The sequence below is a fragment of the Callionymus lyra genome, chromosome 3 (genome assembly GCF_982586985.1).
Source record: "Callionymus lyra chromosome 3, fCalLyr1.hap1.1, whole genome shotgun sequence".
Lineage (NCBI taxonomy): Eukaryota > Metazoa > Chordata > Actinopteri > Syngnathiformes > Callionymidae > Callionymus > Callionymus lyra.
Window position 1 is genome coordinate 17,009,196 of NC_141820.1, and position 27,276 is coordinate 17,036,471.

Below are 27,276 nucleotides of genomic sequence, written 5' to 3' on the forward strand. Positions count from 1 at the left end.
TATAAGTACAGTTTTAAATTTTATTGAACATAAATAAAAAAAACAAAACAACAACAGTGTAGGTACAAAAATATTTAACAGGTTTAGAAATTCTTTATACAATATGTACAGGCTCAAATCCAACAGGAAGGTAACAAAACTTGCATTTCAAAGTCAGTAGTTTACTCCAAAAAACACCATAAAGAAAGTAGAAAAAAAGGAAGGGGGTGATGCGTGTACGTGGAACTATCTCTAGATAAAACGGGTAAAGAATGAAACAAATGACTCGACGTCAAATCAAAGAGGAACCAGAGCAGGTCTGGTGTTGAGGTAGCACACAGGAGGGACGTGGGGGAACACAACTGCAGCTCAGTTGTACTTGTGCGCTTAGAAATGTACAAAACATTGTCACTTTAGTGCAGGGGTTGAGAACAAACGATAGAAGGTAAAAAAAAAAGAAAAAAGCTTCATGGTGAGTCTGAAATGTAACAAGTATCAAAAGATCTGTTCAGGATTGTGTCTATTAAGGTGCAGAATAAGTTACTCCCATCAACGACTCCTGACACGTCAACAATCCACGGATTCAGCTGCTCTCTGAAGTCGACGTACGGCTCCGTCGGGTCGGCGCTAGTTCATGAAGCGACGGCAGCGCCGGGCGCCGCAGTTGCAGTGCAGCTTGCTGTCCTCGTCCTCGATGGGGAACTTGTAGTCGTAGGTGAGCTCCTCGCCGCGGTAGATCTTCCTCAGGGCGAAGATGACGATGTGCTTGCGGCCGTCCACGTTGATGACGCGCGAGTAGCAGTTGGGCTCGCACGAGTGGTTGATGAAGCGCGCCGCGTTGCCCTGCATGGTGGCGTCCACCACGTCGAAGTCGTCGATGCGGAACATGTAACATCCGATGCCCTGGTGGAGAGACGCGGGTGAGTACTCTTGGTTGCTCGGGCTCTTATTTTGAAGGGGCGTTGAAGATTATATTCCACACATTGTTGAAAATCCCCTTCACTCAAATGTCCCCTGCAATTTTTTTTTACTTTACAATAAGAACAACTAAGTGACTTATTCAAAATCATTGGAAAGTGTAGATCAACCAAAATATAATTGTCGTTTCTTTAGTTATTTAAACTGTTATTGATAGCAACAAACCTAGAGGCTGCTCTTGTGTCCTCTAGAAATTTATGGTAAACTGGATTTGAATTCACTCTTTAATTTATCACAGTTAATAATACATAATAATCATAGATTTAAAGGATCCTTTCTAGACACAAAACACATTCATACTTTTTGTATTTAGTATTCCATAGATATGCGATATATATGAATGTTTTTGAATGTGCTTTGTTGCTTTAAATGTAGACACACAACCTTGAAATTCTTGCCTTCAAATAATTATATTTATATGTATAATTAGTTATATAGTGTTTAGTTCTTTCAATTTCTTTGAGAATATAAAAAAATGGAACATCTTAATATATCACTCAAGGCTAAGACAAGATAAAATAGTGATTTTAATTTACACTGTGATCTCCTCGGACTCAAAGGCAGATAATGTCTTTTTTTAATTATTAAATTCTATTTTCTATTGAAAAATATTTTTCTTTTTTCACAGCTCGAGATAAAAAATGGCTTTATCTTGAAAAAAAAAAGAAGAAAAGTTCCTGTCCATCGACCTGCTGCGAGTGATCAATTCTTACCTTGCTGTCGTAATATTTCTCCCTCTCGTCGGTCAGGACCGAGCGGATGACTTTCCCGGCGTACTCGATCACCATCTCTCCCGCTTCAATGTTGCGCTTGCAGAAGAGGCCGCGTCCGTGAATGGCCGACCTGAGAGACGGAGAAGATGAGAGCGGTGTGAGTGTGTGGAGATGTTTGAGAAAGTAAGGGATCATCATTACCTGTAAACTCCCACCGCTTCTTTAGAGGTTTTCTCCAGGTGTCTGAACCTCATGGCCATTGGAAGCTCACTGTTGGTGGCTCGTCTGAACACAAGAGTCGGAGAATAATGCTCGGCTGCTCTTTGAGGCAGTTTTTACAATAAAACGTGAGAGAAAGTTCGAACCTGGAAGATTTGTGCGGGAAATCGTCGTCCTCTTCCTCGAAAGGACCCGACATTTCGGGCAGGATTCTGTGCTGCGATGCCAGGAAGCTGAACATGTCGAACGTTGCTTTCCTGAAACATACATGAACAAATCATCAATAATGATTCATTGTGAGGGAATTTCAAACAAAATTCAAAACTTTAATGACATTTGATCTGAAATAGTTTTATTTTGTCATGAAATAAATAGTTCTCTCTTTAGTTTCAGAATAGCAAATCAAAACTGTGTGTGTGTAAGAAACCACAATGCAAAACAAAAAACCCCAAATCACATTCGAAAATAAAGTTAAAGACTTAATTTGCTGTTGCAGGAACCTTAAATTAAGTTCTGAAATAGTGACCATTTAATCTGTTGCTTTTTAAAAATAAACAACATTTATTTGGACTTGCAAACTAAACATATGAGGTGCCATCACTCTCAACAACCCTCTCAGTAACGGTGACATGAACAGCTCCCACAATGCTCTGTCGTCCCGCCAATCAGTATTGTAGAGACCAATCAGTCATCGCTTAATAGAGCAGAATGGCATCATGGGAGTTCACAGTTTTTGTTGGCATCAAAAGTACAGTGGGTGCGGTAGTTAGTAAGATCCATGGAAAGTTGAAGTTTTGTCATTCTTGATGGCAGTTTGCTTCAATATTTTAAATACATCTTATTCACAGCTTCCGTTCTTCCCTCGTGGTCTATGTTTTCCATGCAGTTATTGCAGAAGTACATGTTGTTTGTAATAAAACACATTTTAAAAATCCAACGGTTTACGTCTCCATCGACAAACACCCACCGTGTGTACACCTCTGTGCGAGCGCAGCCGCTGGGGTTGATGGGAAGTTCCTCCTCGACCACGTCACAGCGATGGAAGCGGAAGCGGTGTTGCTTGCAGTTGGCGGCGCCCTGCAGCTGCTCCAGCAGGAAGATGACGGCGTCGTGGACGACACCGAGCACACGCGGCCCGTTCATCACGCTCAGTGGCAGCTGCTTGAGATGGAAGGCGGCGCGGGCCTCCACGATGCCGTCGGTCACGGCTCGCCAAGCCACTGGGAAAGAAAAAAAGGATTAGAGAATATAGAACAGTCAAACATGTTTGATGATGAGCAAGAGGGGCTACGTTTGGTTCCCTAAAAACAGGAATTTAGCAGACATTTATCGTAACAATGACAGCCTTTGTGCAACTTGAGAAGCTAAATAATACTCAAGAAGTTCTGGAAGTGTTTTGAATGATCAATGCTCTCTTAAATCTTGACATGGTTAAACAATTATTGAAATAATCGCCACTCATGGACACACTTATAACTATATGAAGTTCATCCATCCATCCATATCTTATTTTCAATTCATCTGTATTTACGAACACCCCACTACTCAGCCATACTTCATCAAAGCCTTAAGTACCTCCAATGCTGTTCGCCTTCACACTGAAGCCATCATCGCTGGTGATTTCAAATCTCAGGTGAGGCTGATTCATGTACGTGGTCTTCTTGTGTTTCTGCTCGTCCTCATCGGAGCTCAAACCTTAAGGATTGATGGCATTAGATTAAATGAATGAATGCTTTTTAAGTTGCCATAACAGAAGAGTTTTAACAAGAATCGCAAACCTGTACACGGTCGCCAGTCAGACAGGTCCCCGTGACGAGTGCTGGTCCACATGGGTGACGGACTTTTGTCCTGAGGAGTAAACGGTGGGCTCACGACCTGGGGAGGCCTGTCGGAGGAGGAAACATTGAGGAGAGAAGTTAATAAAATAGTTTTTTTGTTTTTAGTTGGATAATCTGCAGGGGAACCAAGTAATGATTTCACGAACCTGGAAGGTGCAGAAGGAGGCGGGACAACGATCTTTATGGGTTTAGAAGGATCCTCCTGGTTCAAATTGACGGGATCCGTCACTGTCGGAGCTTTGATCCGTACATGGGCAGACCTTGAGGGAAAAACAGTTTAAATAAATATACCTTCCCACATTATCTCATCAAAATACATCTGCCATGTGCTTGCACTCCTGAACAGCAACGTATGAACCTGTTGGTTAAACAAGTTTGCAGCTTTTAAAAAAATAATTATAATGGTATTCAGTATATGAAAGTAGTCGGTAAAATTACAGGTACAATTGGTCGTTACGTACACGCACACACTCGTGAGCCCCCATAATAGAAACTTGGGCGTCACTTAATCTCTGGAATCATGGGGAGTACTGGCTTTGCATTAGTATCTTACTAAACCTAAAAAATATCTCTCCCTTCTTATACCTGTCATAATATTTAGTCATTGCATGTCAGCAGATGCTTATACAGTGGACTGCGTTAAAAATGACAGAATGAGATTTTTAAAAATAAGTAAAAATCCAATCATTGTTTACCTTTCAGAGCAGGAATCATCCGAATCAGAGGACAGATCCTTCAAGAAATCCAGCTTGGACTTCTTTCTGGATGACCTCTCTGGACCCAAAGAAGATCGTTTTGAGCCCACTTTACTTGCGGAGGCCAGTTGCTTGTATTTAACTGGTACATCCTGAACGTCACTCTGCATCTCTGGAGCTACAGGTGATGACAGCTTTGCTTGCTGTGCAACATGAGGTAATGGGTCATTTTTGTTTTTGGCCTTTGAAATCTGTTTCCTGCCCAAGATGTTTGGTGAAACCTGGTTCAGCGACAGTACTTTGTTGATTATAGAAGTTCTCTGTTCTATGGTGGGAGGACCACCTGCAACAGTTTCCAATGACAGAGCTGCCGAAGAGTTTTGCTGAGGAGAAATCTTCTCGCCTGAGGTCACCGAGTTCTTTATTAGCACCGAGGCTGCTGTGGTCGAGGTCTTAGTTCCAGGCATCACTACAACTGGAGTAACATTCCTATTGAAAAAAAGTTTGGCTATCCGACTTATTTCTTTGTATGGAGGGGAGCTGGTGCTGGGCGACTGATGCGTGTTGGAACTCGGGTCTCTGACCAGGATCCGACCTTGACGATTTATTAACAGGACCCGATGCGCCTTAGTCTTACTCAGGTCTGCAGTCTGGTTCTGTGAGAGAACCTGAGCTCCTACTGGTTTGGGTTTATTGAGCAAGTAGGCAATGGGTCTGCCAGGTTGGGTCGAGGTGGTGTTTATTCCGTTGATCAAAATAGGCGAGGTTACCGTGCGAATGGTTGCGGAAGGAGAGGAGGATGATGAACCCGGTGTTGGGGCTGGATGCTGCTGGGATGGTATCAGAACCTTGATTCTTGGAACCTGAGGAAGAATTTGTCTCGGGGCAAAACGATTCATGTTCATTGTAGACGCGTTCGTCCTCACATAAATGACTTTCCTTTGAGTAACAGGGGGTTTGGGCGGTGCGGACTCCGGAGCATAATCTGGGTCATTCAGGTCATCTTTGAACTGTATCTCAGAACCACATGATGAGGTGTCCTCGTCAGCATCAGCATTTTTTGGTGGCACGACAGACCCGTCTTGGGCAGAAACAAAATGCCCGGTTGATGAATCCAGAAACACCTCACTGTCTTGGTCAGAGGTGACCTGAGAAGTGGGTTGAACGGATTCCTGGCACGGATCTGGTTGATCCAGATGGTTCTCCAAGCCTTGTTCCACGGATGTCGCACTGAAGACAGAGTTGAGTTTTTTCAATGAAGCTGAAAGTAAATCGGAGCGTGAATCTCCCGTAGCCTGAACTGTGTCGTCCACTTCTTCGTCGCTCTCTGATCCCCCGTCAGCACCGTCCAGCTGAGGGATGCAATGAGTCGAAGGCAGGCCTGAGACACTTGTGCCGCTTGCAACTTCACACACACTCCGGGACAATTTAAGATAACGACTGCTGTCGTCATTCTCCACAACCTTTTCCTGCTTCTCTGCCTCTTCATCCTCCACTCCCTCCCTCCCTGCCTGAGCAGGGGAGAGAAGCACAATATTCTCGCCGAGAAGGTTCTCGTCAAAGTCCATCTTTGTGCCGAGCATGGAAGCCATCGCCACCTCTGCATCCGCGTCAAAGACAGTGTAAGGCAGTTCCTGAGCGATCAGTTGAGCCACATCCTCCACCAGGTTATCGGGGGCGAGTGAGATCCCGTTGGTCGTAGCTACTGCTGCGTCTTCAGTCTCGGAAGATGCTAAAAAGTCCTGAGGAAGGTCGGCTGAAACCGGCGTGGTTATTTTGTAGTTTGACCGGGATTTACTAGCCTGGTCGGAACCTTGTCGCGGTGAGAGACTAATATGGTTGAGGCGAGGTGGAGAACCCCAGACAGGAGATGTGGAGTTTTGACGGGAGAGTGGAGGAGAGATGGTGTTTGAGGTGGACAGTCTTGAAGGGGAGTTGAAAAGAGGGCTTTTAGAGAGAACAGTTCCGCCGGAGCGAAGGGTCATGGGAAGGGACGGGTCGTTGTCAGTTGGGGAGGAGCTGCAGCGACTCCTTGTTGAAAGCCTTCGATTACGATGGGTGTCATCCAGGTCACGCAGGGTGAGAATGTGATGTGACTTGGAAGAGGCAGAACCTAAACATGTTAAAAGAAAGAATGTGTGAACACAGTCCAGGAAAATCTGCTTACAAACAAATGGAACAATGCAAATGGGAAAATATTGTTACCAGGTGATGGAAGAGGGCGTGAAGATCCTCCTGCAGGTCTTCTGGTTTGACTGTGACCAGGACTTTTGGATCCGGGTGAGGTGTGCAGTTTGGAGTTGGGGGATGGCGTGGTCGACTTTATCGGGCTTGAGGCAACACTTTCACATTCATTTGAGTCCAAATCTAGTAAATATGTGAAATAAAAATAAAATTAGCCTCAAAGTGCTTCAACATGAAGATAAATATATTTCAAAGAGAACCAGGATCATTACATATTTTCAGAGAAAATAGTTAAAATGTTTAAGGTTATACTATTCCACAGAAAGTATCTTGGTTGTACTGTAAAGTACAGTAAGTAAAGTAGAGACAGAAATCCTAAGCTCTGGAACGATCTTCCTCGCCTTCTGTGTTTGATGATCTACTGACTCCTTCAAGAAACATCTTAAGACATTCTAATTTGTTCAGGCTTTCCCCTGATTTTCTGGGACTCCTGTGTTTGTCTTATGTGTCTTGATCTTTTAAAGAATGTATTTTAACAGTGTATTTTTTTTGCTTGTTAAAGCGCTTTATGACTCTGGTCTAGAAACCCGCAAAGTAAATGTGTTGAGACTGCTTGTTTTAGCATAAACAAGTTCTGTACTAACAAGTAATCCCCCTCTTTCTACCTCTTTTGTGTGTACACGATGATATGTTTATATGAAAATGCAATTAAAAATGTATTGGAACAAAGACAACCTGGCATACAATGGAACAAGGTTTGAACAGAACTGAAGCGTTGCTCACCTTTAAAGTGGTTGGGACTATGAATGATGGTATGATTTTCCTCATTGTCCCACTTTGGGTCTTGTTCCTCGCCAGGGAGAGGCGTGGTCACTTCTGTAACCTTACAAGTGTATCTGCAGCGCCTGCGAGGATCCACCGTGCTCCAGTACAGCCGGGAACATCTGAGCGTTTAAGAGAAGCAAACCATAAATTAAATTGTAATAGAAAAATGTGGAGACACAACATAGGGCAGCAACACCACAATACTCTATTTAAAACTTGTAGGCGCATCACATATGTGGACTGCATGTAAGGCCTGCAGAACACTTTCAATAGTACCAGCAATCAAATGCAACTAATGTGCATGAGGCTCATAATCAGTAACTGCTGATGAGGGTTCAGTGAAAATACCTTTTGCGTATTAAAGTCTCCAAGGTATTACCATTTCTGTCCAGGAAATAAACGGTGTTTTACAAATTCCGAAAACAAACTGCATCTTTATTTTTTTGCTTATACTACCTTTGCTTCTTTCAATATAATTTGTTTTTATGAAATACATTTTTTGTCAAGAAATATTCATTTTAAGGCTAAATATAAGGGGATGTTTTATTTAATTGAATCCTAATATAAGTGAAATATATTGGTTATTCTACCAAAACACACTTCATTACATCAAAGATGCAAAAACTTGATATGCGAGACTAACTGTATGAACAACAACAGCTTTACTCACTGGTATCCGACAGGGTATAACATCCTCCCATTGGATGAGAGTTCAGAAAGAACACCAAGTTTCTGAATCTGCAAGGACCCTGGAATCACAACAGCCATTTGATTTCAGCTCATTTGTCGCTTCAAGAAAGGACACACATGCTCAGGAAAAAGCGTTCTTACCGATGGTCATATTTATGGATTCAGGTTCTAGACCAGTGAGGAACTTCCTTCTCAGAGTGATCCCTTCAAAGTCCACGTAAACACGTCTGGAAACTATAAAATCTTTCCCAGTCACAACCTAAGCGGGAGAGATGAGCAAAACATTAGCAGTTATAGAGTCAAGTTTAATGTTCAGGTGCAAGTCCTTAATGAGAAAGGAATTAAAATAAATATAAACAACCCATAAGTTTTTGTTTGGTTTTAAAAACAGATTTTAACAAGACAAGACACAAGACTTCTGATCGGTCATATTTGGGCAAGATGCGTCCCCGGTACTTCCTCATCAACAAGCCAAAATAATGATCTCTAGACGAATCACTTTCTGATTGGACAGTTCAGAAGGAACTCGACAAACGAGTTGTAAGGACGGAGCAAATGGAAAATGAATCCTGAAGAAGTTATTGAGGAGAGCAGAGAAGCCACAGTAATTGCTCTAGTGTGTAACTAAAGCATGTGAAAATATATTATGTCCTCTTTAGGAAGAAAGCGACTAATACGTCTGACCAGAGGATAAGTAAATTAGTTGAGTTGAACATGTTATAATGCAACACAAAAGTAATGTACACAATATGGTTTCCTCTCATTCTAAAGCAACAACAGAGTAGGATAGCAATATACAGTGTTTACCTTGGCACTGATGAGATCCCTGTGCTTGTTGCAGTACACTTTTCTGTCCTCCTGGAAAACACACTTTTCGATTCGGGCACACATGAAGTGGAAATTACTCTGGCAAGTGGCGAGACAGCAGCCCACAGTGGCTCCGGTCTGCAGACAATGATCACAGCGCTGGGGAGAGACAAGAATATTCAAATTACTAAGATTTGTTTTAACACCTACTAGTTAAAGTGATATTTCACCCAAAATTGAAACCTCACTCATGTTCTACTCAACCTCATGTCGACCAAGGGTCGGGATTGTTTTCAGAGTAAGCTGTTCCTTTTTAGAGTTATAGAAAAAAGTTAATTTTGTTCATCATGTAGCAACTGAGCACCAAGGGACGAACTTCCTCCAAAAAGTAATGCCATCCATCTTGTATAGTGGTCTCGATGAGAAGAATTATGTCGGGAAAGAATTAAACAAGTCTATATTTTAGCTCATTTGTGGCAGATGTTTAAACATCAGCAAGCCATGTAAACCAGAAGTACTCCGGGTAATAGACAGTAGACTATGCGCTCTGGAAGTGAGTACTTTGAGTACTTCTAGTTTATAGCACTTTTAGTGTTTTAACATCTGCCACATTTTTTACTGAAAAAATGATCGGAATGCTCTGAAAAATAATCCTAAACTCTAGTTGATGTGAGGGTGATTAGAAAATAATTGAGGTTTGAATTTTGGCTGAACTATCACTTAAGCATCACTAAAAGGAAAATAAATTCTTACCAGGTGTCGCCCCCTGGACATTGCACTGTGCACTTGCAGGAGAGCACAGTTGTTTTCATACACCTCGGCAGACCAGAGGCAGCAGTTGATGTGGGCCCAATCATTCTGTCCCAGATATAAGAGGCGGCCTGCTTCCTGTTGAGAGTTTGAATAAACACTTAATGGTTAAAAAGAAATATACAATGATTTTACATGTTTTGTCATGCGTCTTATTTCAACAACAGAATATTTTTAAGGTAACAAAATAAAGGTGAATTTTTATGTGAGGACAGTTTGTTTCTTTGTGATGATTTAGATAGACTTTATTAATCCCTCTGGAGATCTGCTTCGGGAAATTAATTTAATTTAGCATAAACTCTGATCGGGGTGAGAGACAAATCCGACACTGAATACAATTAAAGTTAATCTACTTGTTATTAACGTATGGTGAACTGCTTGAGATGAAAAAGGACAGAACATTTAAAGGACAATTATTCGTATCATCATTATTATAGTCTTGTTACCATTGAGACGTTTATGATTAAGAACTTACTCTTGGAACAGAATCACCATAGTGTTGACACAGAACGCACTGCCTCAAATCGTTGGTCTTGGATGGATGAACATATCCCATCATTTCTGGAGAACGAAAAAAAACAAAATGAACATGAAGTCGTCCTTAAATGTGTAAAAAAAACCTTTAAGAAAGACAGATTGTAAATACTAACTGTTTTGATATTTGGGATGGGCTGACTTGTGGAAAGAGTGGAAGTGAGGTGTGGAGTAAATCTTCCCCTGCTCCTGAGTGATGGGCTGATGTGTCCTCTCGAGCCACTGTGCATAGCTGTGCTCTTTTGACGGAGGAAGAACCGCCTCAGCAAGCATTCCACTGTAGAAGAGAAGAGGAAGATGGATGGTTCTCTCTCTGGCATGTTTATAATGCTTTCTTACGAAATAAACAGTAACCTAGTAGTTAATAAATGAGTTAATAAGTGAACTTACCTTGGAAAGTCTTCAGAAAAATGGTTGCGCCATTTTAAATGCTCCTTTGGTAGCCAACTAAACATAGTGTTTATCAGCTGAAAGAAAATAATGATCAAGGAGGATTAGGTTATAAATGTTTTGGCGTCTCTTCAAATAGTAAAGATCTAGATTCAATCTGAACTTTAGATAATTCCTTAATTCTGTCATTAAAACACAAAACAGAATTTAAAGAGGAAACGTTCATCAAATCCGGGACAAGTAAGTCATCTGTAATAAAAAAAACAACTTACATTTTCATAGTGTTCTCTGGCCTGACTCGTCAACATCTGATCGCCAGGGAGTAACTCCTCCTCCTTCTGCCACTTATTCAACACCAAGGAAATGTCACAATGAAAAGATTCCTGCAGGAGCAAAATATATATATATATGTTAGAATCACTGATGTTGTCGTTTCCCTCCATTTCAGATCAACATTCCAAAGAAACTAAGTATTAGTTACTCACGATCGATGTATAATGCTGAGCCTCCAGCTTCTTGTTAATGGATTGCAGGTCACACACCGACTTGTCCTCTGTGACGGATTCCTCGTCTTTCGTTTCACACTGTACAAGGGACTCCATTATGTTATTGAAAAAGTCTATTGGTTGACAAAGTAATCCATTCGCTTACCAATTTACAAAGAATGAGGTGCTGGGTGGCTTGGGAAGTCAGAAGGTCAGCAAGCATGGTCTCCAGACACATCATCAGTTCATGCTGTAGTCCTTCTTTCAAGCTTTCCTGCTTCGATGATTTCATGCTACAGGGGGAGCATGTGAAGGGGGCTTCAGCTTTGCTCGACAGCAGGCAGAAAAGCTCATCTGTAACAGCATTAAACAAAAATGTTAAATGAAATATGGGGAACTCCTCAAACAAAACCTGAAGGATGAGCTGGACACAATAGTTAGTTACACAGTTTAAAGCACCACTTTGCAACGTTGAGGCATCTTTTATTAAGCGCTTTCATTTCACCAGTCATGACCCGATCAGTATAAGTATTACTCATCAGCTATTATTTTAATGAAGCTCTTTACTATTGAGTAAACAAAACAACCCATTCTGAATTTAAAAACACAACCGTTTTAAAGTCGTTTTGTAATCAAAATGACACTCTGGGTAAGTCCCTCAGGCAGAGAAGAAATCAAGTAAAGTGTTTTCATTTTTTTACTCACCTGAATACCCTTCACATTTATAGTGCACCCACTTGCGGCACTCTATGCACTGCATCATCTGCTCGTGCTGACTGCCGTCATTGTAGCACCTTTGGCAGATCGGGCAGTAGTTCCCTGAGCAAAGAAGAAGTACAGCAGTCACAAGGGTTATCGAAACTAGAGGGAGTACACTAACTAAATGGTCGGGTAAAGATGTTGTGGCGCTTCTAACCTTTGTTGTTAAGAGTTGTGCACTCGGGACAGAGACTGCGTTTATGGTTCCAAGCCGTGTCTCCTGACTTTCCAGGAGTTACACCGCAGCTGTTGCAGCGAATACAAGTCATGCATATCTGAAAAGGCATAGTAGAATTATTACTTATATAACAGCCCTACGAAAAATGAAGTCTTATTCTCTTGTACAAGTATCAATGACTTTTATACACGCAGCTCACAGTAGGAACATTAAAAAAGTTACCCAGGGAACAGTGCAGTTCACAGGCTTTGGATATGTCGGGCCCAGACAGGAAGGGTGGTAGGAGGTTTGGCATCTTTTGCACTGCAGCACAGGCTGGAAAATGTAAAACAAGGAGGTCATTTAGAATCAGACGACATATATGCACTTGTTTGTGCGCGTGCATTTAAAATGGGTTTATTATTAACCCTGCACCATCTCACAGGCACCTTTTTATGTTTGCTTTTTCTGCCACACACGTGACAGAATTTGCATCGCCTGCAGCACCAGTTCTCTTTGGTCTCCGCATGGGGGCGCTCCTCGGGTGAAAGGCAGAAGCTGTGAAAAGGCTCACAGCAGATTTGGCAGTAGATCATCTATGTGGAAAAGGACAAATAAACAGTGAGACAAACCGGATAAACCGAGCGAAGCCTTTGAACTGTTTTACCTCATATTGTCCCAAACTTGCACAAAGCAGACAGACGGGTTGAGGTGTGTTTGCAATGGAAGTCAGAATGCTGAGTCCTCCCATGAGCCATACGTTCTGGACAGCACAATCTTCCTGCAAAAATATAGTTTGTTGAAGTGCAATAATCAAATAGACTAAGGAAAAAAATAATTGAAGAATCAATTAGATTTTTTATGTCAATTCAATCTTTCAGAGGCCTTTTTTTTAGCCACATCGCAGCCCAAGGCCCCACATTATGCATGTTCAACTTGTCGGTTTTAAAGTTTTTCCAAGTTGAATGTTGAGTCACAAAATGGTTGAAAACGTTTTCCAGGGAAAATTCAATTTGATTAGAGGTGATGAAGTTTTAAGTGAAGGGGGCGGGGCTTTATAAAGACCCTTTGATTGCTGGACGTTATCAGTTTTACTTGTTGTTTTTGAAACGTTGCTGTTTTTTTTAATGTAAGTAAGTAAGTAAATTATATTTTTAGAACGCTTTTCCAGACCAGGGTCACAAAGCGCTTAAACAATCAAAACAAAACTGAATAAAATATATACTTAAAAGATCAAGATAACACCGAGAACAACACAGGAGTCTCAGAAATTCAAGGAAAACCCTGCACGACTGAAAATGTGCAAGCTTCTTGTTTTTTGTAGTTTAATTCCAAACATCATAAAGACATTAATTTGTAAATTGTGTTAAACTTATTAGTATGTTGACATCTATAATATTACTGTCATTCTTGTCTTAGTTATATATTTATTTTTAACAGCACTAAAAGTATGAACTCATACATATGGAGGAGTGTGGGCTTCGTGGGGGTCTTTGTCTTATGAATTCGTTTTTGGATAGAATTGTACAGCAGTAATAGCAGAGAAGGAGCACATTACTGAATAATGTTAAACTACTGCCCTCTAATTAACTGACTTGGGAGCAGATAACCAACAGCATGCAGTCAAGACTAACAACTCAATGAAACTAGACCCACCTTAAAATCCACCCGGATCTTATGGTTGCTCTGCAAGATGCCCTTTTGGGAAAATCCGTTAGAGAACCCGGTCAGGGCGTTGATGGACACAGACTCTGAAGGGTTCTGGGGACGAAGGACACATAATTGGTCAGTTTTTGGTCACATTTTTCTCTTTTTCGCTGAGCTGAACTCCCTCACTGTGGGATTCCAGTGTTTTTCTTCTTTCCTGGAGTTCCTGCTTCCACACAAGACTTTCTTTTTACAGAACCGCATTTTAGTCTGAGTTCTTATGTCACCTGTGTCTTCTGGGGGTAGAAAATCTGGGTTGTCAAGCAGGGACAAGGACTCGGTAAAGTGGAAATAGTCTGTGATAATGGCATTCAACGATGAGGCCAATGTGCATTCTGGTGGATTTAAACTTTCCAGGCACAGAAGAGGAGTCTCCTGGAGAGAGTCTGTTTTGTGAGGTGTTCTACATTGTGACGACACCAGGGGATCTGGCGATACTGCATGTGGCTTGCGTGAACTAGAGGCCCGTGTCAGTGACTTTGACTGTAAACACTCCATACACGGGGGCAACTGCAGAGGCAGTGACGGAGGAGACCGCAGGACATAATCTGGCAGACGGTGTAAGAGGATTTTTATCTGTCGTTGCAGTGCCTGGATCCTGAAGGGGCTGGTTTCTCTGGTCCACTTCCCCACGCCTGACTGTCCCTGTAGAGGAAGGTACTGCCTAAGCCAACCAGAAAGACAGGTACCAAAGCTACACTTCTGTTAGTGTCATGCGAGGAGGCGAGTGGAGGCGGCCACAGTGACAGAAGCTAGAAGCACGTGTTAGCCAAGAATAAGAAGAATTATTGAAGACGAATCAACAGTTGAATGTAAAGGAAAGACCTGTGTTGAGGAAGAAACGGATTGTCTTTACTTAGACATTAGACAGTATGAATAGTATTTAGGGCGGGGCAATTTCTTTGTATTAGTCAATATCGATCATTATATATATCTCTTATTTAAATACTACTTGTTAGATTTACAGTATCAGTAATGTTGTAATACAGAAATTTAAATACAGAAATATAAAGAGGCAATAACCCTATTATGTTACACATTTCCAAGAGTAATTTGAACCTGGTATACATGTGAAAAAAGCTTGCATTAGCATAGCTATGTATCGGTCACAATTTCTTTAAAAGCAATAAATCTGATAGACGTCATAAATCGCTATAGGTTCATAACCCGGCCAAAATAATACCCAGACACAGGTTGTCCAAAAACAAAATTAACTTAACAGTGAAAAGGTTGCTTATATATGAATCATTAACATAACATACTTTCAATCAGAGAAGCTTGACACACAAATAAATGATAAAGCTCAACAATGAAAGGCTCAGGAAATGTATAAAAACACCAATAGACTGATAGGATTGCTGTTTAAGACAAAAAATTGACTGAAATAATTTCACTTTTCAGATTTTTTTAACTGTATTGTTAATACTGCTGTGAACAACAATAGCAATAACGCTGTGGCATATGGCAGTATTTATAAAGAATCCCCAATCACTTTTAGTGGACCAGTTGAAGAAGTAGTATAGAAAGTGATGGCAGAGAGTACTGAGTGGGGGCAGAGGGTATCCTTTTAACCCTTGTGGGGCCTCTGGGTCAAGGTGTATGACCTCCCTGGCTTCCAGAAATACATATGCAGTGGTGGAGGTCGTGGCCTTGACCCAGAGACCGCATCAGGGTGAAACTAGTGGAACATCCTGCAAAGTTCGAATCAGAAGTATTGACACATTTTGGTTGAGCAATAAAGAAAAACCTGACTGACAGCCAAATAATTGAACATGGATGTTGTTGCATAAGGGAATTGCTTACTCAAGTGCTACCTGGAACAAGCAGATGGATGAGAGTCCCGTGCAAATTATGTTTAACTTCTTGCATAGTTTAAAAAAAATATCAGTGGATTCTCATTTGATGGTTTATAAACTTTTTACATAAATTGTAATTAATTAAAAAAAAACTGTCATCTTCTAGTAATGCTTAAGCACATAAGAAATCATTTAAAGTTGTTGTGTCTTTCTAAATTACTACTGGCCACTGACAGCAAGACAATCACTGACATTTTGACCAGGGTGCTTGGCTCAAAGTGGAAGTTAGTTTAGAATTGTAGTTAGAATTGACTTTTTGGAAAAAGTAACCGACTTCCGGATTTATTTTGTGTTTTCAATTATGGAACAATATCCATAATCCAAACCATGCACAAAGTGAAGCAACACAAGCAGAATGTCTTTCAGGCAAATATCTTCAAAACTATGATTAACAAACAGTGAATGTGAAAAGACACAAAGACAAGCTGTAATGGTCGTCTGTCCTGTACATGTGAATGTGTGAAATTTAGAAACTCACTTAATATGCATTTAGAATCTTAACTACCATGAACTCAGGTTGCGACAAGCAGAGAAAGGGTCGAGACATAAATGTAGACATGCTGAGTAAAGCGGAAAAAAAGGACTGTTAATGTACTTAATTTGGAAAACAATCATAAAAGACAAGTTAAGACAATGACCAAAACAATTGAAGCACATGCAAAGCAAGAAAGTGGATAATCTCCACCCAGAAAGAGGACAGTAGTATATAGATAATTCAATAACCCACTGTCATAAGTAAAAGAAAGAAAAACACCAGATTGCTTAGAGGTTTACACCAGGGCAAAGAATGTTTGGAATAAATTGTGAATATATACAGACCTTTTAAAATGGTTTGTGGATACAAAAGTTATATTGTGCTTTGAAGAAATGATCATGAGAACTAAATATGGTTAACAATTTATCCAAAAATGTAATTGCCCAGGCATAAGTAGATGAAGCTAAAAGAGAAAAAGCAGATATACTTGTTTTTATTACCTTGTTCAGTCGAGGTTTGCGCCCTGGTCCAGTTGAAAACGGCCGGCGTCTCACCACATCAAGAAGAGGGTCATCAGCTACAGATCCTTCATCTTGATAATGAAACAGAAATGCAAAAATGTTACACAATATAAAGGATGGATTGAAGATGTAGTATTTATCTTTTTTTATTATTCTTCTCTGCTTGAGCAGGATATGGAAAAAACACCAACTTTTAAGTGTGACTGATGAGCAAATATATTATATTAAATATTTGTATGATAATAAATATACTAATATAATAAAATGTAATATAGTAACAGAAATTTCCAAAAAGTCTCAAAATAGTTTGAAAACTATTTAGTTCAGCTGCCAGCACACTCATGAAAGCTCACTGGAGACCTCCAAGTGGATGGAAGTCACTATTAAACAGTGCAACATTTATCAAGTACATCTTGACTGAATTAGGAGATTAAATGTGTACCTAGGTTGCTTATTCCAGCAGCTACGTAAGGCTTCTCTTCGTCTTCTTGTTGTTGTTCCTCCTCTTCTTCTTCGGATTCGGACTTGAGCAGGCTGCTGTAGGAGCGCGGTTTGATATTACGAAGGGACTCTTTCCGGACTCCAGTGACCACAGTGTGCGCTGGTTCTAAAGGCCGGTCTTCTCCCCAGTTTTCTTCATCTGCCTCCGGCAGCGAGGACCATGATCGGCCTGCCTGGACTGAGAAAAAGACACTTTGTGATTCATTTTATAAAAAATGGTAAAACAAATCATTTCAATTTGCAATTTGTTATTGGATTAGATTAAGGATTTTGTAGGAGACATACTTTTGCCTGATTTGACGAGGCGGTCGAACTTTGCCTTTTCAATTCGGTCACATCTTCTATATCTGGAGAGAGAGACGGAGAGAGAGAGATGATCAAGTATGAAACCTAGTTGAGACACTTTTAAGAACCGTTTCAAGTCCAACTGAACTACAAATTGACATGACGAGTGTCCAGGGATGGAGGTTCTTAAGTTTGAGAAAAGGTGAAGTTGCCATTAAATCAGCCACGGCATAAGAGAAAAGTGTATACATTTTAAGTTCTGGATAGATTCTGGTTATAGAAAAGATTTTTTTTCAAGTATTATTATTTGGCGAGTGACCGAGATTAAGACACCAGTGTTTTTTAAATTATTGATCCTTGACTCGTTTGGATGAAAGGCCTTGTGGACTCACAACTTATTGATCAAATTGATTTCTACAAGGACTACATTCAAAAGTCTCCCAAAATAATCCAAATTTCAAGGCAAATAGGTACTTACATGCAACACTGTCTTTTGGTGTTGGGTCCTCCATATTTAGGCTTATCCAGACAATTCATACACCGCGCACAGTCCTCCTCAATCAAACAGCCCTTGCACGTTCCACAGCGGCGGGAACGAACTCCTCCAGCTATAAATTGACTGAAAGACCTCCTTTTTTTAAACCTGAAGCCCTTCTTTTTCAACCTCCTCTTGCGCAGGATGTTTTCTTGAGTGACCGCCCACTGAGTTCTGCTTTCATCGGCCAGGTCTTCGTCGTCATCTGCTACTTCTGCAGAGAAGAAGAAAGAGCCCGGGTAAAAGAGCACGCAAAGAATCATCGCCAACACTTGATGTGATGATGAGAAACAATCGAGTCCAGATATAAGTCAAACAGTCCAAGGTGCTCAAAGGTTTAACAATTGTCTCTACAAACTACTGCAGTATTGGCATGGAATGGTTGAATTATTTTGGGCTTGTGTGATTGGGGACATATGGCCAAGCACTGTGAGAAAATAATGTCATCTGGTTAAAGAATAAATTAGCTAGTTTACTAAAAAATACTCCAGCTGATGACAAAAATGTTCCTCCATGTGTTTACTGGGGATAGACTTTAGGGATTTGTCAAACAGCACTTTCTCACCTCATATTGAGTGATGCTCACTCGACCAGTGCTGGGTAAAGCATTCCAACAGCAGTGGCTAATCTGTGTGTGACAAAAGATAATTTTGCTTGCAAATACTTTTATCATTATACTAATAATGATTAAGTAAAGAGCAGTTTTTGATGCTTACAATAAACGCCGTTAAATACTCTTTAGAAAAAAGGTCCAAGTGATCTAGATTAGAACCTTTCCGCGTTTATGCCTTATGTTTTGGCTGGATTAGAGTAAGCAGCTATGCAAAAAAAATAAAAAAGATGCAAAATAGTTAAAGAAATACTAGATCAACACCATCAATTAGCATGAGGTTGAAGTGATTATGGAGCTAAAATGCCCTTTTCAGCACTTTCTGTTCTGTCAACCAATTCACCCAAAAAATAGTAGGCGTTAATATTGGGACTTAGCTCTTTGCTGCCGACAAAATAGTAAATTTTATTTTAACATAAGATAATAAATATTATTAGATTACATTTCAATATTCTGAAAGTATCACAACATGTTACTGAGCCAATGTATTTGTTTACACCAAAATGGATGAAGGAAAAAAACCTATTACCATTTATTGTATATGACATTATAGTAAGTAAGTGCTTGTTTCATCGCCCAGCCCTAAACTTAATAAACTGGACACTTTCACTGCTTGACCTACCTTTAACTACTTACCACTTTACACTGTTAGCCAGCAACAGTTCAGGCAGGTATAACGCAGGTTGTGATGACACATTTTTGATACGTTGTGCAGCACAGAAAAAAAATGTGACCAACCTTTAAGTATTAACTACAGTATCCTCCAAGAATATCAAAGTGTTGCTAAAATGAATTTGTTGAAAATATATTTTGAAACTACAACATGTGAAAAAAAAAAAAAAAATTGTAATGGAAATTATACTTAATGGTGATGGTACACGGAAAAATAAAACTCATGTACATGGGTCAGTGGAACATTTTTTTCCTACGCATTTTAACTACTACAACCATTTTTTTTCACCTCAACAGGCGACCTCTGCTGGAGAAAAAGAGAAATAGTAATGCTATATTTTAGTCAAAGCCAAGAGGTGGACTTTTACCTTCACCTGCAGGGGAAAAAGTGATGCCCTCTCTCTCATGAAGTGGAAGAGCGCTGAGTCTAGGAATGTCATCTGGCACCAGTGCACGTGGTTGACCTAAAGCAACTGCTGCAGCCCGGCAGACATGCTTGATTCTTGGTCCACCTAGTGGCTGTTCCTGGACCAAAAATTAAATCAAAGTCACGTATTACATAGCTTCATATCAAGCAAATAAACTGTAGCGGCCATTATTGACATTTAATTTAAACAGATGTGGCATTGCTGAAATGAAAAAACAGCACAAAGAGAAGATTCCAAAGGTTTTTGAAACCACAAGATTAAAGAAACAGTTATAAGAGAAAATTCTTTACCTGAGGGCTGGTATCTTTGGGAGATATGCCGATTCTCCTCTTCCTTCTTCCTTGAACCAATACATGAGATTCCTTGCCACTCATCTGTTAAACAACAAAATACCATAAATAGATATAATAAGTTTGGTTCTTTCTCTTTATTTCTCTTTGTTCTTATTTTTATTTTTATGAATAATTGCTGTATTGCTGTGTCTAATTGGAAAAAAAACAATAAAGTTCTACCTAACCTAAAGACAGACTTTTGTTAATCCCACTGGAGAGCTCCTTCGGGGAAAAAACCCCAAGAACAAAGCGCAAACCAAAAGAACAAAAGACAAAGTGCAAGTATAAAGAACATAGATCAAAGGAAACAATGCAAAGAAAAGGCTACAAAGATTAACATAGAATAGAATACATCATACTTTTACTTTGCTCATGCCCCCACATTTAGAATTATAAAGCCTAATAGCACGAGGAATGATGGCTGTTATGACAACTTCAAAATAGAACACCTTTAAATCCGACAATTCATTGTTTAATTAATCTGATATTTTTGATCAAATATCAACATAGAAATGATTCTTTACCTGAGACAATTTATACTGCTTCTGCTGATCGATCTTGATAAGCTGAACTTTGGCCTTCTTTAGCAGGTGCAGCATCCTCTTGTTGGACCCACTCAGACGGATGCGATGGCTCCGCCCACCGTCTTCCACCACCCCAGTCTGTGTGCTTGAACCTTCTTCTTCATCTGGTAATAATCAAATATAATTGTTACATTTAAAATATTTGTATTTAAAATATTCATTTTCAGGCAAGAAACTGCACATGAGATTACAATAACACTACTTAAAAATACAGTACATTTTCAGATATCCAATATCCAACATGACGCCGATTCTCATGGGATGAAAAGCAATAAGTGGTTCACACACAGTTAACTTAAAAATCTCCTTAAAACATGTGTTAAATAAATGTAAATTAAACTCTTGAAAACATTACCGACAACCGAGACATACACCATCTCGTTTATTGACACATTTTATGATTATGAATTAATTTGAGTGTATATTGAGCATTATTGTGCATAAACATTCTCTTAACTTTGTTGAGACTGGCGACCTCAATAGACTGTGGATATTACAAGTCCAAATTATTTTGTTTACTGCCAGTTTAACCTAGGATTCCTTTATATGGGCATTTTCCATTTGTAAAAAAAGAATTTAAGATAAAATATATTAAAAACACTATATTAAACACTAAAAAAAGTAGTTAATTATAGCAATGTTGTTGGTAAAGTCACTCATCTGCCAGAAATGTGTGGACATTGCGTGAATTAATGGCAGAATTTTAAGGGCATTAAAGTTGTAAAATTAACAATAATCCAAGAAACTAGTTTTAAGCAAAAAGAAAATACAATACATACAACACATGGAAGTAAAAATTGTGTTTTTCCGTGCATGTTCGTGAGTCATTTGTCAAAGGACAAGCTCAAGGCACAATGTTCATCTGTGAGCCATTAAAAGGAATTTGTAATAGCAAGTAGACTTTGTCAGTCTTAAAATACATCTCATATGTAAAAGGATCAAAACCCATGCTTACCATTTACGCTTGGGTCTTCTCTTTTCACATCGGTTAACTCATCCGCATCCAACACGACAGACAGTTTCCTCACAACTCCCGGTGTGTCCGTCTCTTCCATAGTGATCATGGACTTCTCTTTGCTGACCTCAGACGCCTCATCATGATTGGAACTATTCTGAGAGTCTAGATTAGCTTTTCTCTCTGCTAGTTTCAAGGTGAGCTTCTTTAGGTTCTTGTATATGTCCGATTCGTTCTTGCCCCGAGTTCTCTGCAGGGAAATCTGTGGGACGGCAGAGGCGCCGTCTCCCACCGACGAAGAGTCCGATGGTGATGCGCTTCCATCCTGACCCGACGCTTTAGGTTTCTCATCTTCCTTCTTCTGACTCTTCAGCCAGTTTGATAGAGAACCCTTTGGGAAAGGAATGATCCCTGCGTTCAAAAACCTTTGAGGAACCTTGATAACACGAGAAGAGCGGCCGCTGCTTGCAGAAGTTGAGTTGGAGTTATTCTCTGCTCCGTCCATAATTGTCTGCTCACCCTCGGGTACAGCAAGCGGCTCGACGGGTGTGCTTGGGATGGGATCTGGGATGTATGCATAAAAAACACGCTTTTGCCGTTTGCGCCTTGGCTTGGTGACATCCGAGACAGTTTTTAGGGTCTTTTGCTTGTAAGCACACAAAGATTTGCGTCTTCTACGCATCTTGTTCCCTGTAGGTTTAACGTCGGAGGGCATTGTAGCCTCGGAAGCACTGAGTGTGTCGGCCTCAGCTCCGACCAATGGAAACGCACCCATGTCTTTACCCAACCTCTTCCTCTGGCGCCGGTTGAAAGTCGTGGCCGAGGGAGCGGCAGCTTGAGATGTACGTCGGGAGCCGAACTTTAAGCCCCTCATGTTTTTCCCAGACCTCTGAACCCTGACTGGTTCTTCCTGCTTCATGCCGTCAGCTGAGGTAGCAGCTATTTGAATTTGCAAGGTGCCCGAGTTTGCGTGTTCTCCTGAGACTGGTTCATCTGCATTCATGGCTTTGGCCGATTTATTCCTCTGCCTTGACTTGATTTGGTTAATTAAGTCAGAATCTGGAGTCTTGGGTATCATTTGTTCGGCAAGTGGTTTGTCCTCAGAGGAACATTCGAGAATATGCTTCTCCTTGATGCGTAGTGATGACTTGGGATGAAGTTCTCTCTTGGATCGTACTGGTCGGGACCCAAATCCAATTAAAATGGCTTCCTATAAAAGAAGAAAGAACTTGAAGCTTTTAACAACTCGAGGACAAGATGAGGAAAACCGTACACCTTATTAAGAATTGATCATTGATGGTCAGACTCAATTGTGATTCAATTGCCCTTCAAAGTTCTCATCAAGTTACAAAACAAAAATGTGATTTTAATTGTAGATACTTAAATGTTGAAATGATGAATTTTTGTCAACATAAGAGTCTTAGTTCACAGGCGACCTCTTTAGTTTAGCAGTTAAATTAAGGATAAGATGACAAATCTAAGTGCATATTTCTTAAATATTTGTTTTGTTTTTTTTATTCTGTTTATAGTAAGTAAGTAAGTAATAGTTATTTGTAAAGCACGTTTACAGTTGCATCACAAGGTTCGAATCCTGGATGCCCATGACCGCATTCAGCCAGGAGATGATTTGCAAAGATAGGGCATGAAATAAAAACTTTTTAGAGCTGCTAGGGTTCAAGTTTCACCGCGGCAACCACGGCACTTGCCGTGACCGTCCTCCACACTTGCCGTAATGCCCTGAAAAATGTATCCGTGTTTACGGCAACAACTTGACGCGTTTATTTAACATTTTCAACCGTTCAATATCCAACGGTAAAAGGTAAACAAGATGGGCTCAGCCATCCTGGTAGCTTGTGTCAAAGGTTCCGAGTGATACACTCGAAGAAAAAAAGGAAAGACAAGGAATTACAGGCTGTTGAGAAAACACTAGCAAAAAACACAACTTTTTTAGTTTAGTTTATTTAATCGTTTAAATGCAGTGCTAAAAGTATGTAGTGGTTCGTTTGCCCTCGAAACTCACCAGTTTCTAAACCTACTGATGTTATTTATGTGTGTGTTTATTTTGATTCGTGGCTCGCAGTGACCAAGTGTGTAACATACTTTTGTAAACATTGAATACAAGCCGCTAATGAAAACAATAATATTGATAGGATGCTATACATGGCGTTTTATCCATCCATCCATCTATCCATCATGAGGGAAAGGGGATAAAAACTGGGCACGTGCCCCCTAGATCGGTCCGGGGGGCATGTGCCCATTTTTTTCAGATAAATGTTAATTTTTAATTTGTGTGTATATACATATTTTGATAATTGTGGCTTTTATATAATGAAAACCGAGAATTCAGTGTCTCAGAAATTTGAATATTACATAAGACCAATCAAAAAAAAGGATATTTTAAACAGAAATGTCAGGCTTCTGAAAAGTATGTTAATTTCCATGCACTGAATACTTGGTTGGGCCTCCTTTTGCATGAATTACTGCATCTATGCGTTGTGACATGGAAGCGATCAGCGTGTGGCACTGCTCACGTGTAATGGGAGTCCAGGTTGCTTTGATAGCAGACTTTATATATATATATATATATACACACACACACACACACACATTTGCCTTGGTGCCCCTACTTCGATAGAAATGTTTGCCATGGTGCCCTAAAATGTATGCTCTTCTTTAAGGCAACACTTGCCTTGACCTTAAAAGGTTTAAATTCAAAGCCTGAGCTGCACTTAGGAATTTGGTATGTGGCTAGTTAAATACAAATAAGTTAAGTGTCAAGGAAGTGCTCTAGTAATTATACTTGTTAATAGCCACAATCCAAATGTAAAGTTTAAAAAAAAATACACAAATTCCTTTTTGTTTATAACGGGTTTAAAACAAGACAATGCTACTCAATTTTCTCTTTTATGTTAATTACAGGAATTAATTAATTCATTATAATTAATATATCATTAAAGCATCTGATCTAATAGATGTGACACTTATCACTTGGTTTGTTATAATGTTGTCAAGACGTTTAAGAATGCGTTTTTGGTTATTTTATCACACATACATTCTCAAATTGTCATGGGATTAAATTCTCATCTTGATCTTGCTCACAATGCAGCCAAACACAGTATTTTAGTTTTTGCATCAAAAAAAAAACAATCACATTTTTGTAGTCAAAATGGCAAATGTTCAGTTCAGCAAATGTATACAAAAATGTGTAATGCGATTATTTTTAATTGAATTAACCATATGTATCCAAATAACAAATCAGATGTATATATTATAAAAAAACAATAACAATGACATTATGGCAATTCTCAACCGAAGAGTTATCCGATGATTCAGAGGACTTTTTCCAGATCATCCGTGTGTCAATTATTAACAGCAGGCGATATACATTTTTGTTTAATAACAAAAACATAAAATTGTGTTTAAACTTGGACTCAATTACATGCTGTAGCTGATGTTTTTACCAAAATGGAAAACACTGCAACTGCTTTAAGACAAACTATGATTAATTATGACTATTATTGGACACTGTATTGTGCTAAAAACACCAAAATACTGTTTCTACTACCTCACTGTCTAAAGAGTGTAACTGCAATGATGCTCTCTTTGTAGGGAAAACGATCTACAGATCAACTGTCATTCCAATCACTTGATATGGAACATAATGCGTTACTGAAGCCCAATGAAACAATGACAAAACAGCATATAACCGATACAAGCTTTTTGGCTCCTATTCTATTTTGTCTTCAGCCAAGAACATATACAACTCTGCTGCTCCGGTCGTGCCAATTCTCACTTGGTCTTGAAGTTAAACACCAATTTGGTTTGGATTTATTTATAAAAACCGTCATGTTGAGAAAGTGAAGGCCATTTTTGTTTTAAAGACAAAATAATGGTTATTATAATTTATGTAAGGGTTGAAATAACTGGAATTATTAATACCCAATAAATATGCTTTCAAGAAACAATTAGAATATTATTATAGAAACGGAACATTGTCTACAGAAATAAGTCAAAAAGGTAAACTTTAAACTTAAATAATCAGAAAAAGAAGATGTTAACTACATCACATGGCTAAATAAATAGTTATTACCATGACAGTCAAAGGGGATGTTATAGTTGTCTATCGGTCATGTGGAGAAAACGGTTAGAACAGAGATTTTATCTCGAGTAAAAAAAAAGGAAATAGTATTAACATATGCAACGTGTATTTTGACTTGTTAGTGCACTTTACACAAATAATACTGTCGTGTTTCCCCCAAAAAAAGTTTCCGCCAAATGCTGCTGTGTCTACAAAAATTGGATGCGAGTTCAACGTGGACTTATTAAGTAAACATGTATTATATCCTTATGAATAATTTGCAAGAAAAAAAAACACATTTTCAATTACTAGGTGCACTTGCCTCGAGCTAACGAGGCTAACACATCTCCACTAGTTGAGATGAACTAGTTGTAAACAAGTCATAATGACTGTCATTCCGCCTGTCAGGTCGGCTTTAAACATGTCCAAGACACACATATATATATATATATATACACAGACGTTGACTCTTTTGTGGATGTACCTCGTCGCTGGCGCTGGACTCGAACCCCGCGTCCGGCTGCCGACTGTGCTTCTCCACCACACTGAGGAGGCGCAACAGATACGGATCCTCGCTTAACGCAAGGCCGATGTTTACGGGCCTCGGCCCCGCGGAAGCCTGTTCTTCGTTTAGACATATCCTTCCGCGTCTGCTGCGTTTGTCGCTTCGTAGCCTGGTCCGTGCCGTGCTAGGGCGGCCCGGGAAGCGAGCTTTCGCATGCGCTAAGGGGCTCAAACCCCCAGTAGTGGCCGGGGGCGATAATCCGCTTCCCGATGCCGCCATTATTCACCACAACAACACCAGACGGCGCGCGACTGACTGCGGCGATGACGAAAGAGCGACTGATTGCGAGCGATGGCGCGAGCAGGAGAGGGAGGAGCAAAGCATCATGGGTAGGCGAACTTCTCTTGTGTTTCCTCTGCTCCAGTTCTCCTGACTTTATTATTCAGTCACACATCAAAGGTTCATGTTAGTGCGCGAAAAACTCTTACTCTGTTATTCACTTTCAAGTTTTAAAATACATTTATTTTTATCTGTTAATACGCCACTTTAGACGCTCTGGCAGAGGGATAACGTGACGTTCATCATCCAGAGTGGACAGATGCAAAAGCTATTTATAGGCCCTCTCTCTATTATTTACCTCTTATTCCGATCGGAATCTATTTGATTTTTGTTTAACCACTTCTGTTTATTGCCATTATACATCCTCCTTAAGGTGACATATCTACAAAATAAAATATACACTGTAGGCTCCTCCTTACATCACTGATCGGATCCAGCCTTACACCCCAGCTCGGGCTCTGAGGTCTGTGGATCAGAATCTACTGATGGTTCCACGCACACAGTTCAGGACCAGAGGAGAGAAATCCTTCCAGGCTGTTGCTCCTAAGCTTTGGAACGATCTTCATCTCTCTTTGTGCTTGATGGATCTACTGACTCCTTTAAGAAACATCTTAAGATGTTTTTATTTGTTCAGGCTTTTCCTTGATTTTCTGGAACTCCTGTTGTGTTATCAGTTTTATCTTGACCTTTAAAATATATACTTTAACGTATATTGTTTGGATTGTTTAAGCGCTTTGTGACCCTGGTCTGAAAAAGCGCTATACAAATAAAAATGACATCAAAGTCGCCCCATCTGGCAAGTGCAGATACACAACAATACAAAGGCAAAA

At 39.9% G+C, this 27,276-nt stretch overlaps 1 protein-coding gene across 2 annotated transcripts; it reads right to left on the reverse strand.

The window, feature by feature from the left end:
• kmt2ba (lysine (K)-specific methyltransferase 2Ba) lies at positions 1–26,450 on the reverse strand. 2 transcript variants are annotated; one of them, XM_087786651.1, is made up of 37 exons: positions 26,087–26,450; positions 21,525–22,734; positions 20,510–20,673; positions 19,944–20,027; positions 19,594–19,750; positions 17,887–18,157; positions 17,409–17,470; positions 17,065–17,301; positions 16,602–16,693; positions 13,900–14,415; positions 13,720–13,824; positions 12,731–12,844; positions 12,513–12,659; positions 12,307–12,399; positions 12,064–12,181; positions 11,853–11,966; positions 11,314–11,501; positions 11,148–11,246; positions 10,935–11,045; positions 10,663–10,739; positions 10,389–10,549; positions 10,214–10,299; positions 9,682–9,816; positions 8,929–9,087; positions 8,263–8,380; positions 8,102–8,180; positions 7,390–7,550; positions 6,628–6,789; positions 4,423–6,535; positions 3,874–3,987; positions 3,668–3,774; positions 3,465–3,584; positions 2,857–3,109; positions 2,036–2,146; positions 1,872–1,955; positions 1,671–1,800; positions 1–882 (listed from the first exon to the last, which is right to left on the reverse strand). In XM_087786651.1, exons 1-37 carry the CDS (start codon positions 26,384–26,386, stop codon positions 607–609), a joined length of 8,628 nt encoding a protein of 2,875 aa, XP_087642777.1. In that variant the 5' UTR covers positions 26,387–26,450; the 3' UTR covers positions 1–606. The 2 variants fall into 2 exon arrangements, with proteins under 2 accessions (XP_087642777.1, XP_087642778.1); XM_087786652.1 differs by lacking the exon at positions 13,900–14,415.
• Positions 26,451–27,276: the final 826 nt, after the last annotated feature.